This window comes from Aedes aegypti, chromosome 2 (assembly GCF_002204515.2).
Source record: "Aedes aegypti strain LVP_AGWG chromosome 2, AaegL5.0 Primary Assembly, whole genome shotgun sequence".
NCBI lineage: Eukaryota > Metazoa > Arthropoda > Insecta > Diptera > Culicidae > Aedes > Aedes aegypti.
This window is the reverse complement of record NC_035108.1, coordinates 136,682,657-136,696,855: the sequence shown is the minus strand read 5'-3', so window position 1 is coordinate 136,696,855 and position 14,199 is coordinate 136,682,657. Positions and strand designations below refer to the sequence as shown.

Here is a 14,199-nt window from a genome sequence, read left to right as displayed (position 1 = left end):
ACGGATCAATTGGTGAGCTCGTTTCATGCTACTATTTCTAATCTATAAAATATGTATGACTGCACATTCAATCGTTACAATGGTGGGATGTAAATATGATTTTTCAACAAACTATGGATGGTTCGTCACTGTGAGTGTCGACACAAACTCTGATTCATGATTTATTTATGTTTAACATTTTTTTTTTTTTTTTCAGAACACCTCTTATATACCTTTATTTTTGTAATTAAAAAAACTTTGAATGGTTCGACACTACAAGTGTAGACTTGCGAAAGGTTCACTTTATTCAACAAACTTTGGATGGTTCGCCACTGTAAGTGTCGGCATAAGAATAAGAGTGATGTCCCAATCGAGTTTTTTGTTTCTTTTCAAATGAGTAAAATATAATAACACATGCTTTCGTCCTGACAGCTGTAGGAATGTTACATTTAGGTATTTGTTCAACAAACTTTGAATGGTTCGTCACCTCAAGTGTCGGCATAATTTTCCTCTACATAGAAATTGTTCATATCAAATGAAAATATATTTACGTATAAGCATGTATATATCTCACAAATCATTGTTTATCATGGTCTAATCGCTTATCAAAGTGAATCCTATGACCCAACGATCCTCCCCATTAACAAACATCCCTCCCAGTAACCTTTGTGGAGATGCAGAGGCAAACACGGTCTCCAAAAAGCAAAGGTTACACACTAACATTCCTTCCCCCAATCCCACCTGACTGCAAGGACGTGGCCGGCGCCGTTATTGACCCTATATAAATAGAGGCACTGAATTATGCACACTGAAGAAGATTATGGCCAATCCCAGCCGAACTTCTAGTTGATTCTTTGTGCATTTTCACTGACTTCGGTCAATCACGGAATAGCAACCATTGATATGTGTAGTCAGTCTAAGCTAAGCTAAGCTAAGCTAAGGAATTCCCTTGGGTTTTTTTTCGGTATTTCCTTTGGAATTTTCTACGCATTTTTCGTCAGAATTTCTTCTGAAATTTGCTTCGGAAATTCCAATTTTTTAGTTTCCTTCGGAATTAACTTTGGAATTTCCTTCGGAATTCCCTTAGGAGTATCCTTTAAAATTCCTTTGCAGTTTTCTTTGGGGCTACTTATCAAATTTTCTTCAGAATTTTCTTAGGAATTCCTTCAGAGAATTTATAGTAATCTCTTTGAAATTTCTTTCGGAATTTCGTTTGAAGTTTACTTCCAAATTTGTTATAGAGTTTCCTCGGAATTTCCTTTGGAATAACCTTTGGAATTTCCTATGGAGATTTCGAAATTTTATTTAAAAGTATTGATTGGAATTTTTTCCTTTGGACTGTTTTACGTAATTTTCATCGGAATTTCTGTTGAATTTTCGCGGAATTTACTTTGGAATTTCCTTTGTATTGTTTTTTCGGAATTTTCTTAGGAGTATCCTTTAAAATTTCTTTGTATTCTTCGGAACTTCATATCTCATTTACTTCAGAATTTCCTTTGGAATTTCTTCATGAATTTCTTTCAGTAAGTTGCTTCAGGAAGTTATTTTGGATTTCTTTGGAATTACTTTCGGAATTTCCTTCTTCAGTTCTTCAAAATTTTCTTCGGCGTTTCATTTGGAATTTCTTCTGGAATTGCTTTCGGAATTTCCTTTGGAATTCGCTTCGGAAGTTCCTTTGAAATTTCTTATGGAATTTCCTTTGCAATTTCTTTTAGAGCTGGCTTCGGAATTTCATTTGGAATTTTCTGCGCAATTTTCGTCCGAGTTTTCTTTGGAATTTGCTTCGGAACATCCTTCAAAAATCCATTCGGATTTATTTTTCTGGAATTTCCATTTGAATTTGCTTTGGAATTTCTTTCGGGATTTGCTTTGGAATTTCGTTTGGAGCTACCTTCGGGATTTGATTTGGAATTTTCTACGTTATTTTCGTCGAAATTTACTTTGCAATTTGCTTCGGAATATCTTCTGGAGTTTTCTTCGGAATTCCTTTTGGAGCTTCATGCTAAATTTGATTCGGAATTTGATTTGGAATTTCTTTTGAAGCTTTGAAATTATTTCGGAATTTTCTTCGGAAGTACCTCTATAATTTTCGTTTCCTCTGGAATTTTCTTCGGTATTTCCTTCGGAATTTTCTCTGGAATTTCCTTCGGTATTTCCTTCGGAATTTTCTCTGCAATTTTCTTCGGAATATCCTCTGGAATTACCTTCGGAATTTCCTTTGGAATTTCCTTCGGAATTTCCTCTGGAATTTCATTCGGAAATTACTTTGGAATTTCTTTCCGTATTTCCCCTAGAATATTCTTCGAAATTATCTCTGGAATTTCTTTCGGGATTTTCTCTGGAATTTCCTTCAGAATTTTCTCTAGAATTTCTTTCAGAATTTCCTCTGGAATTTCCTTCGGAATTTCCTCTAGAATTTCCTGCGAAATTTCGTCTGGAATTTCCTGAGAAATTTCGTCAGGAATTTCCTTCGGAACTTTCTCTGGAATTTCTTTCGGAATTTCCACTGGAATTTTCTTCGGAATTTCCACTGGAATTTCCTTCGTAATTCCCTCTGGAATTTCCGTTGGAATTTCCTTTGAAATTTCCTTCGGTATTTCCTTTAGAATTTCCTTCAGAATTTTCTGTAGAATTTCCTTCGGAATTCGCAAAACTAAATTGGAAAGGTCACGAGGCTCAATGCTTGATCTCTGAGATGAGTGCATCTGAAATCACGAAGTAGCAAGCGGATTTTGTATGAGACGGGGACTCCGAACTGGTTCAGCTTAGTGAAGTGTTGCATTCCGAATGAAAATCACGCAAAACTTTTCAAAAAGACCTTTCTAACAATGAGAGGCTTTCTAGAAAACTCTTTTGTTGTTAACTAAGTTACCTTTACATTTTTCGTGGAACATTACGCAAATATTATGTAGTAGTCCACACCATAATCTTTCGGTCTGTAGATATTAAGGTTGAAATTTTTACAATGATACCATAATTAAGGAAAGTGGACGAGACTTTTTCGAGAAATCATGGTTTCAAACTATACGAAAAATGATGCACCCTAATGGAAAATAAGAGAAACTCCCTAATGAAATATGTTAACAGTATCCTACGATGATGTCGCATATCAAACGGAACTAGAGGCGCATGAATTCAGAGGAATTTAAAGCCTCTCTAAACAAAAATATCACGAATCTAATTAAGGAAATGCCCTACGATGATGAAAGAGGTGATAAAATACTATTGTTTTTAATATCCCATTCAAATTATGATTTTTCGACAGAAAAGCCCACCCGAATGGAAAATAAGTGAACCACCCTAATAAAATACCACATATTAAATGTAGAAAATGGCTTACGATAATGTGAGAGATGTTCCAATACTATTGTCTTCAATATTCAATTAAAATTCTATTTTTTATTTTTTTTATTTTTTAACAAAAAGGACCACTCTAATGCAAAGTAAATGAACCACCCTAATGAAATATCACATATCATATGCTTTCAGTGGCCAACAATCATATAGGATATGTTTCAATACTATTGCCTTGAATTTCTCAGCAATTGAATTCAAATCGTTCATTTCAAATTCAATTCTCTCCCCCAACTCAAAAATTTACTAAGTCCCAAAAGGTCGATTTTTTCAAAAAATTTTTTTTTCCAAATAACACCAGATCTCGACGTTTCATGCATTTCTAAGACATCTGGCATCAAAAAAAAAATTTCGATTTTGGAAAGTTCATGTACCCCCCCCTTTGGAGATTTTTCATGGGTCAAAAAAGCCAAACTTTGACCGCTTTGGGGGTCCACTTAATGAAGTCCGATTGAGCTCAAATTTTGCATGGGGACTTTTTTCGAGGAGACAAAACTTTTGAGCCCTACCTTTTTTTGAAATTCGAAAAATCGATTTTCATTGGCACCCTAATGTATACATCAAAGCGAACAAGATGTTATTTTTAGTCATCGGCTTCGTGACCAAATCGCTACCTACTTAGGCGGCATCCACAAATTACGTAACGCTCTAGGGGAAGGGGGGGAGTAGGATCAAGCGTTACGGCTCATACAAAAAATCTAAATTTTTCATACAAAAAACGTTACGGAGGGGGGGGAGGGGGTCAAAAATTTCAAATTTTAGCGTTACGTAATAAATGGATGTTGCCTTATTGGTCAGGAAGTTTAGACTGCGAAATGATGATCCCATGTGCTTTGGGATAATCGAGTTCAGTTCGCCTTCGAGCGTCGGGGTCTCTCAAAGGGCTCCACAGCTTGTAGGTTGAAGCACCCATCTAGCGAATAGGGAGTCGTGGGTTCGATCCCCACTGGAGCACGTGGTTTCTTTTCGCAGTTTCAATTTCAATTTGTACATTTGACACGAGTTTCGTTGTGTACAGGTCAAAATAAAGTGGTTATATTTGAAATAGTTTTGAAATGATTTTGTAGTATACCAACCTTCATTGTTCTATTCATTATCAGAGCGTTAACACCAAACTGACAGGATATCTTGCGATGGAATTCAGGCTTTCAAAACTGTTGATCTGATTATAGTTGCTTACCGATAAAGGCAATGATCACCAACTGTAACGATACAACGAAACACAATCTTGAGATGAAATGATAAACTCTTCATATTAATTTGGAGTGGGAGTGAAGCATGATGTCTCTTCGGGCGATCAATCTTACAACATTAGTATAATGGTGTAAACTTTTTCATATTACAGGTCAATGGTGAATATATTACAGCATGTCCACACGATGATGCTGTGAACATTCTCCGGAATGCAGGTGATATTGTGGTACTTACAGTAAAGCATTATCGAGCAGCAACACCTTTCCTGCAGAAACAACGTGAGTATCGTTCGAATTAAATAATTTAGATGGATACATGTTTTGCGCGTATTACTTTATCGATTAGCTCAGCATATGATCTAATAAATTCTATGACAGTCCTTTAGCATGAGTACCGTAATCCGGGGGCAAATTGATCACTACATTACAACTTTTTGTTGTGTTGTCCTTCGGAACTCAACTATTGTCAAATAAATTTCGACAAAACCAGTACTCCATTGATCTTTATCAGTTTATGTAATCGACTTTTCATGAAATAATATTTAACATATCATAAAAATAGTTTCAATATCAAAAAACTAAAACGACACACTAGGGCGAAATTAATCACCATATAACAAAACACGTTAGAGAATGAAAAATTTCCCTATCTACTAAGTTTGAGTCTCCTGAATCCGAAAATGATGTCAAAATTCTTACATCTCGAGTATTTGATCATTTGAATGCAAAATTAAACTTTGAAAATCTGCCTAATACGCCTAAATGTAGGCAATTTACCTTGAAATAAGCACATTATTTGAGAATAAACGGTTTTATTAGCAAAAAATTATACCGTAAAACGGGGTAACTTTGATAATGCGGGTAACTTTGATAGTGCGAGACCCCCAACATATTAAACGAAATAACGATGTTTCTGTCAATTATTTAAGAAAAACTAATGCTATAGTAAAGCGTATTAATATGATACTTCATGTCAAAGCTATTTTCGTTGGAATCAAGTGCATTTGAGGATTTTTATGCAAATATTAAAAATTTGCAAGATTTTAGCATTTTTTCAACGCTTACAAACAATCTGTTCTACGACCACTATTTTATAAAGTCATAATGAGTTCGTCACTTACCCATGATAGCCTAGCTATAGTAGAACATGAATTCGGTCTCAAATCTCTTAGCGAAAACCATTTTTACAAACTGGGACCATTTTTGTAATCTAAGTCAGAAATTTCCATATAGCGTTAAACGCCTAGAGGTATGCAACGACCTATAAATGTTCCGTAATTCATTCAATCTTGTTCGATTTATACTCCATTATCAAAGTTACCCCAAAACAGAAAACCGACTTATATAGCCATTCAGAATAAATCTTTTGGCAATCTATCAAGTGCAATCGATAGTAGGATGTCAGTACTTGTTTTAAAAATATAAATTGTAATTCTTTGAAACAGCATGCATAAATATTGAAGTTTTCTTCGAAAAAAACTATCAAAGTTACCCCGTTTTACGGTACTTGGTATGCTGTATGATATCAGAAATAAGTTCAGTAGTTCATACTGGTGCCTACACAACATTTTAAACACTTGAAGTTAACATGTAGGCATATCACCAATGGATTGTTTAGCACTAACATTTCCAACTGTATGGCTTACATCTTTCAAAAGTGTGAATATTTCTATGCAAAACTGACCCTAATAAAAATGACGTACTTCAAAATCATCATTAGACATCTATAAACGAGAATACATGGAATGTCTGTGGTGCCAACTAAACCTTCAGCATCCTTGGGAGGAAGTGTGTTTTGGTATCGACCTGATCGAATTCGCCTCAGTGATCAATTTGCCCCCGGATTACGGTAAGTCGAATATATTATAAGCCAATCAATCCTATTATCCCAGTAATCTGTAAAACTCAGCATAAGATATGTCTTATCACAAAATTAAGTACGTTTCGCACAAAATCAATCTCTTCTGGACTAACACGTCGGGTGTGTGATTGTAATACATGCTGAAGAACCGAATCCAAGGAGCAGATCATTTCTTATTCTTCTTTATAAACTATATGACAGAGCAGGACAAAATCGATTTTTTAGGTTTTGTGACATAACACACATGGTGTGTTGGTCCAAAAGATTCCGATTTTATTTATCTTTATTTTTGAGAGTAGCATATATGTTTATTTTCCTGAAATTAATGAAACGAACATTTTCCTGAAATCTTAATTTTCTTTGTTCTGTTATTACGGTTGTGCTAAGATCCTTTTTTGCGTAATGCAACATGTTGATAATCAATATGTTTCTCTTTTTTAAAGTAACATGCGTTGAAAAAGTACTTCATCACACTTGATACGATAGGTTTCGAAAATTCCCCAACTGACACGTTTCCATTATTCTTGTTTAATTTTCCCACAATCCTCGTGACATGTACCGGCTTGGTTTGGGGGATCCAATCCACTACCAACTGTCACCATGCAACTTTATCACCATCAACGCGGATAATTTCATCACCGAACTGAACTGTGCATGCACGGTATGTATCCTCTGGCTCTTCGACCATGCTCCTGGACTGGCGTTCGACAACGTGATACTCCGTGAAACGTGCTTTTCGACTGGGAACGCACAGTGAGTAGGGAAACTCCAGAATCGGACAATGATGCAACCTGTGCCGAACTGAAAGCGGACGAGGTTTGGAAATCGGCAAACAACAGCAGACCAGTGTCGATCAGCTCGGAACCGGAAAATCGATGGATTGATTTAGTGTCGGGTGAGTGAAGATACCTATCTTTCGTTTTTGTTTGGGGTTTTCAGCTGCAAGGAATATAGCAATCATTCACTAAGTACGGAGACCTGTATGCAAGTTTTGATTACTGTCTTGTGTTTATTCAGCCGAACACTGGTTTACCTATCAGTTTTCACTACTTGATTATTCTACCAAAGCCTTCTACCATTTGAGTACATAAAAAAATTGACATCCGTTAAGTATTCGCAGAGTGGTGAGAGTTTTAGTATTTTTTCTTTCACTCAGGCCGATACGGGTTGAACGAATTCACTCAAGAAGATTCCTGCAGAAATTTATCTAGGCCGTTTAATGGGATTCCATCAGATATTTTTCCAATAATTTAATCTGGGAATTCATTCTGCAGTTCTCTCAAGGCCTTCTCCAAAAAATCCCTGAAAACTTCCATAGAAACTTTCAATAGTTTGTTTAGAAAAAATACATTATTGTAATCAGAAGTACCTGAAGTGATGTTATTTGATTTCATTCCAGATTTACGTTCAATATGTTTTGCATTGATTTGTTCAAGATTAATCCTGCGATTTTCCAGGAGAAAATCGAATGATTTTTCTCAAAATCATGAATGATTTTTTTATGTATAAACACCTCTTAGAATATCAAAACAATCATTTGCTGAATTCAAAGAAAATTTCTCAACGTAACTTTTTATACTACATAAGTTTATAAAGATATAAAAAAGGCTGGAGAAATTATGTTAGGAGTTCTTGAAAGAATTTTTTTTTCAAGAAACGAGTAGAAATCGATAGATGAAATTCTACTGGAATTCATTAAAATTATACTTAAATTAATGCTGCGAATTTCTTTCATGAGCTCATGCACTGTAAGTTCGATAGAATACATTGAAGAATTTCTAAAAGTTCTACTTCTTCTTCTTCTTCTTGGCATTAACGTCCCCACTGGGACAGAGCCGGTTACTCAGCTTAGTGTTCTTATGAGCACTTCCACAGTTGTTAACTGAGAGCTTTCTTTGCCGAAGTTGCCATTTTCGCATTCGTATATCGTGTGGCAGCTACGATAATACTCTATGCCCAGGGAAGTGAAGGAAATTTCCATTACGAAAAGATCCTGCACCGACCGGGAATTGAACCCAGACACCTGCAGCATGGCTTTGCTTTGTAGCCGCGGACTCTAACCACTCGGCTACTTGAAGAATGCGGAGAAAGTAAAACTAAATCCTGGAAAATCTCTACAGAAATCCCTAGACATTTGCCTGTTGGATTTTATGTCGGCTTTCATTGCGGAATACCCAGACAACCAGAATGTATGTATAATAAAATCACCTTTTGCGCTATGCGATGCTTATACATATAAAGTTTCACGTCGCGAAAAGGCCTTATATGAAGAAAAGTGGAGTCGATATATGTACATATATTGCATGAAAAATAACAAACAATGCGAGTGTATAGGTTTTTTTTTGCAAATTATTCGACTTTTTTAAATATATTCAAACAAATAAAGAAATGTTTCAGAGATGATGTTGAAGCCAAAAAATCTCTGTTTAGGCTTTTTGTTTTTAGTTATGATTTTTTATTGCTTAGGTTATCCACTAATGATACCGGCACCTATTTCCAAAACACCAACCATATGAAAAATTCAACCCTCCCCTTTCATTTGGTGTTAAAACGAAAATGCGCTTTCGGGAATTCTAGAAAGATTCTTTTTTTTTATGTGATTTCTAGAACAAGTTTCTAGGGAATGTCTATTTCCTGGGTAATTTTTACCCGAAATGTACATGGGAAAATGATCTACGATAGATTATTTACGTTTTAACACCAAATTAAGATTGTGCGATATTTGCCAGAAAACCATTCGCCAGAAAACTATTCGCCAGAATGACATCTGCCAGAAAACCATTCGCCAGAATGTACCATTTACCAGAAAACCATTTGCCAGAATGTACCATTCGCCAGAAAGTACCATTCCCCAGAAATATTTTTCTTGTCGATTTTGATCATGAAACATCTCGGAATCCAAGGATGGCCGTCACAATTTTCCACTTGTGCTACTTTTTACATGTCCAAAAGCACTAAATTGAACAAATAGTACGGTAACTATCTCGTTCTTCTCATTTTAAGCTTTCTGCTAGTGCACAGTGCGGAGACAATATAACACTGTTATTCTAAATCTTCTTCTTTCTGGCGTTACGTTCCCACTGGGACAGAGCCTGCTTCTCAGCTTAGTGTTCTTATGAGCACTGCCGTAGTTATTCACTGAGAGCTTACTATGCCAATGACCATTTTTACATGTGCATATCGTGTGGCAGGTACGAAGATACTCTATGCCCTAGGAAGTCGAGAAAATTTCCAATCCTCGACCGGTGGGACTCGAACCCACGACCCTCAGCTTGGTCATGCTGAATAGCTGCGCGTTTACCGCTACGGCTATCTGGGCCCCTATTCTACATCTCTCACGAGATTTTTGGCTATGAGGTTTTGATACAATATTCTAAGCTGTTTTACCTAGTTTTAACCTTCCAGTCGTCGCGCGGTTTCCTACCGTCAGAAGCACCACGCTACTATTGTGAACGAAAAGCGAGTTTTTTTCAGCGGTGTTGTACAAAATACAACAGCGCGACGGCTGAAGTGTTAAGAATATTTCATTTCCTGTCACCGCGAGCTGTTCTTCTTCAGAATATTGTATTGTACAGAATTTCTCGTGCAACTACCAGATATTTTTTGCTTTTCAATTGACAGTTTATTGGGGTTGTGCTACTTTCTCCCGAATATCGATACCCCGAATGTCGTTTCCCTGAATACCCCGTTTTCTCAAGTAGCCTATTTCCTCGAATTGTTTTGGCACTCATAATTATCAGAACTTATTGATTATTTCAGGGTGATGAACGGTTCATATGAAAAACACCCTTCTTTTTTGATCAGCGGTTCTTTAAAGTTTCTCCGAATTCAGCATTTTTTATTGTTTTCTTTATCGTTCTTTCTAGTTCACCACTCTGTCTCTGAAGATTGTTTCTTATCCATTTTGAACTGCATCTATTTTGGGGCCGTCCATGAATCACGTGGTCGTTCAAGAGGGAGTAGAAGTGGGTGGTTCTATCATAATACCATGATCCATACAAATTTCAAATTTCAAATGTCATTCGGGATAATGGATTGCAGGAAAAAGTGTCATTCGGGTGTCTGGAGTTCGGGGAAATGATATTCGAGGGAACAACATTCGGGTAAAAATAGACCAAAAGGGTTTTAGTAGTAATTTCAGTACATGAAAAAGTATTCAAAAAAGAGTATTTGCTTACCGCTACTTGACATGGTGTTTGGCAAATAAGAATTCTCCATTATCCATGTATAGGATGTTCTTATTAATTTTACAACTGTCTTATTTGTCCTCCTCCTGAAAAATGTTATAGTAAATGTAAATTTGGATTGCGAGTGGAGGCATTAATAACTTCATCGAACTGACGGCACAAATAGTTGCAACGTATATCGAAATCTTGTAAATATCCATTGAACTAGCCCTTAAGAAGCAACAAAACTTTTAAGAACAGCTTATGATGAAAAAAGGGAGCAATACTTGTGAAATATTCCAAACCATAATTTCCTGTAAAACTTAATAATATATAAATAAAAAATTAATTGAAACTGAAAAAACAGAAAGATGGAATTTAATAATTATAAAATAGCATAATCTCATGCTATAACATCTGTAGAACGATGGTTGTAATGTATATTGAAATCTCGTAAATATTAAATGAATTAGTCCATAAGAAGCCACTAAACTTTGAAGAACAGCTTATGCTGAAAAGAAGGGTGAACCTCTTGTAAAGCCTTTCAAACCATAATACCATTTTACAAGGACAACGTATATTAAAAAAAACTTACTATGCTATCAGCCATGCTAAGTATTAAACTTTACATCAGTAAGCAGTATCTTTCATGCATAGTGAAGCTGCTTTTAATGAATGCAACTGTTATTCTATTGTATATTCTTTCTAGTTCCACGGTCCCCCAGTATTAAGTGTTGCTTTTTCAATTCATATTTATAAAACTTCAAATATTGATGTTGATCGTTGAATGCTCTAGAAATCGATATTTTCATAATATGTACAGTATTGGACAAAACATTTGCAACTTTTTCGATTTTCCATACAAAATAACCAACTTCGGAAAGCTAGATCTCAGTTATTTATGGACCGATTCGAATGAAACTTTCACAGAACATCAGATATAACTTGAATTTTAACATATATTTTTGAATAATTTTTACAATCACGAGTTTATAAGAAATAACGATTTGACTAAAGTGTAATTTTCGACAAAAAATTCAAAACTTTTTATCTCAAGATCTGATAGCCCAACACAAAAACTGTCTTTAGCAAACTTATTCATCTCGTCAAAATCTACAACTTTGCTGAAAATACCATGAAGCTATTCCTTCAATATGTTTAGTTAAGTCAAATATAAAAAATCGTCAAAAAATTCACTTTAGTCAAACCGTTACTGCTTTTCAACTTGTGATTGGAAAAACCACTCAAAAATATATGTTAAAATTCAAGTTACGTCTGATAGTCTGTGAAAATTTCATTCAAATCGGTCCATAAATAACTGAGATATGGTTTATCAAAGTTGGTCATTTTGTATGTAAAATCGAAAAAGTTGCAAAAGTTTTGTCCAATACTGTACCTAGTCCTACAATTAGAATATGGATATTCGTAGCTGGCTAACTAAGTCAACGGTAGATTGTGTCCAAGAGACCCTGTACTTTTTTGAGTATATTACCAAAATAATCTGACACATTTTTTAAGGCTCTACAATTGCAAACTTGATTTACCTGAAAATAAAATAAAAAAAATTCTAGGGGATAGTAAATTCTGGGGAATGGTACATTCTGGCGAATGGTTTTCTGGCGAATGGTACTTTCTGGCAAATGGTTTTCTGGCATATGGTACTTTCTGGCGAATGTCATTCTGGCGAATAGTTTTCTGGCGAATGGTTTTCTGGCAAATATCGCACAATCCCAAATTAAATAAGAGGATATAATAAGGCATGTACGTAATATTTTATTTTCTGTTGAATGAGTTTTTTGTAATACATATACATCGTTGAAGCATTTTGGAAGCTAAAATGTGTTATGTAAGTTCTTAGAATTAGGATTATTGAAATTAAATCTGGATTTTCCAAAAGGGCATATGGTCATCATTTTAAAAGGTCTACGAGTTTCAAAGTAAATTATGGTTTAGGCGAGTATAGAAAATATAATGAATATTGCATATATGTTCAGGGAGAGATTTAGTTCAGGGATTCTCAATCGGTGGTCCGCGGACCCCTAGGGGACCGTAACGTCATATCAGAGGGTCCGCGAAGCCATTGGATTGATAAATAATGTGAGATAGTTATCGAATCGCACTTTATTGATGAGTCAAATATTATTGAAATTTACTATATTTTTCCTTTTTTAAGGTGATGATGCATCGAAGCCAAACTTAGAATTTTCAAGAGAATCTCTAGAGAGCCAGATAGCGGGTTGAGCTGAAAACTTAATCGATTGGTCACACGCTGGTGGTGACTAATCGATCAAGTTTTCAGCTTGAACGAATGTTTAGTTCTAGAGAATTGTGCTCTTGAAATTTTGAGGTTTGGCTTCGATGCATCTTCATCTAACTACGCCAATATTGATAAAATATGTTTAATGCCATAACAGTTGACTCTCCACATCTCGATATCTCTCCGTATGTCGATGATTTTTTCGGTCCCTTCATACTGCATACATTTTCGCTCTCCATATCTCGATATCCTTCTTATCTAGATGTGATTTTCATTCCCAATTTTCTCTCCGTATGACGATATGCCCGTTGTCAAAGGTTACTCGACTAGATTTCAGGGATTGAAAACAATTTACAACGACGAAATGACATCTGTTTGCTTTTAATTTTCCTGGTAACGAAGTGATTTTCAATCTAGTATTCATTAAAAATTTGATCTATATCTCGATCTCCCCCCATCTCGATGGTTCCTTCGATATCAAGATGCAAAGAGTCGACTATATATCTAAGAGATTTCAAACAATAAATACCGTTTTGATTCACATTACGGACACTTAAAGAATACGCTTCCGCAAGTTGAATAATTTTATATAAGTCGAAATGTGTGGCCTTCTCATGATTCTTATTCCGGACGCTCCCTCACTTTGGCCTCATAATCCGGACACTTTGATTCAAATTCCGGACAGCTCATGGCATTAAGGCAGTTGGACATTATAAGTTTGCATAGATTTTTATCAAAAAAGCTTATAAAAACGAACCTCAAAAGTGAGAGCTTTTTAACCACACTTTTTCCCATACAAAGTAAAGTGTCCGGAATCTGAAGCTGTCCGTAATATGATTCAAAACGGTAAATACTCTGCGCGCAGGCGTTATAATTCTACTTCTCCGACGTCGCTCAAAGTTTCTACATTGTAAACTTGGAAGTAAAACTGAAGTTTCTAGAGATATGCATAGGAAATTTCTGGAATATTTGTGACTTGAGAGGGAAATAACCATCATCGTTTTACATATTTTCTGAAATTTCATAATGGTTTGTCGAATATGTTAGAAAAAACAACTTGTTTTATCCCGTATCCACTCAGCGATTGGGAAAAATTCAAAGCGCTATCATTTCGGCAGTTCTTGACGGATTGCTTTCATTTTAAATCGAATTGAATCGTCAGGCTGTTTAGATTTTTGAGGATCTTTGGAACCCACTAACATACCGGAATAACTCCGAACTGGTGTACATTTCTAAGAATTTTAATGATACTTTAAAAACTAGACATCCAGACACAAGACACTAGATATTCCATCCGAACTAAAACGAAGGCAATCCGTCAAGAATTGCCGAAATGGTAGCAATTTGAACCTTTTTTTTCATTTGCTGAGTGGATACGGGTTAATTTTT

At 35.5% G+C, this 14,199-nt stretch overlaps 1 protein-coding gene across 1 annotated transcript in view; it reads left to right on the top strand.

Moving 5' to 3' along the window:
- LOC5564412 (gamma-1-syntrophin) overlaps positions 1–14,199 on the top strand; it is a 183,472-nt gene that overhangs the window by 158,695 nt on the left and 10,578 nt on the right. Inside the window, exons 5-6 of the mRNA XM_021842528.1 lie at positions 4,679–4,805; positions 7,142–7,282. Of these exons, the coding sequence (XP_021698220.1) occupies positions 4,679–4,805; positions 7,142–7,282 (268 nt within the window). The remainder of the gene's footprint in view (positions 1–4,678; positions 4,806–7,141; positions 7,283–14,199) is intronic.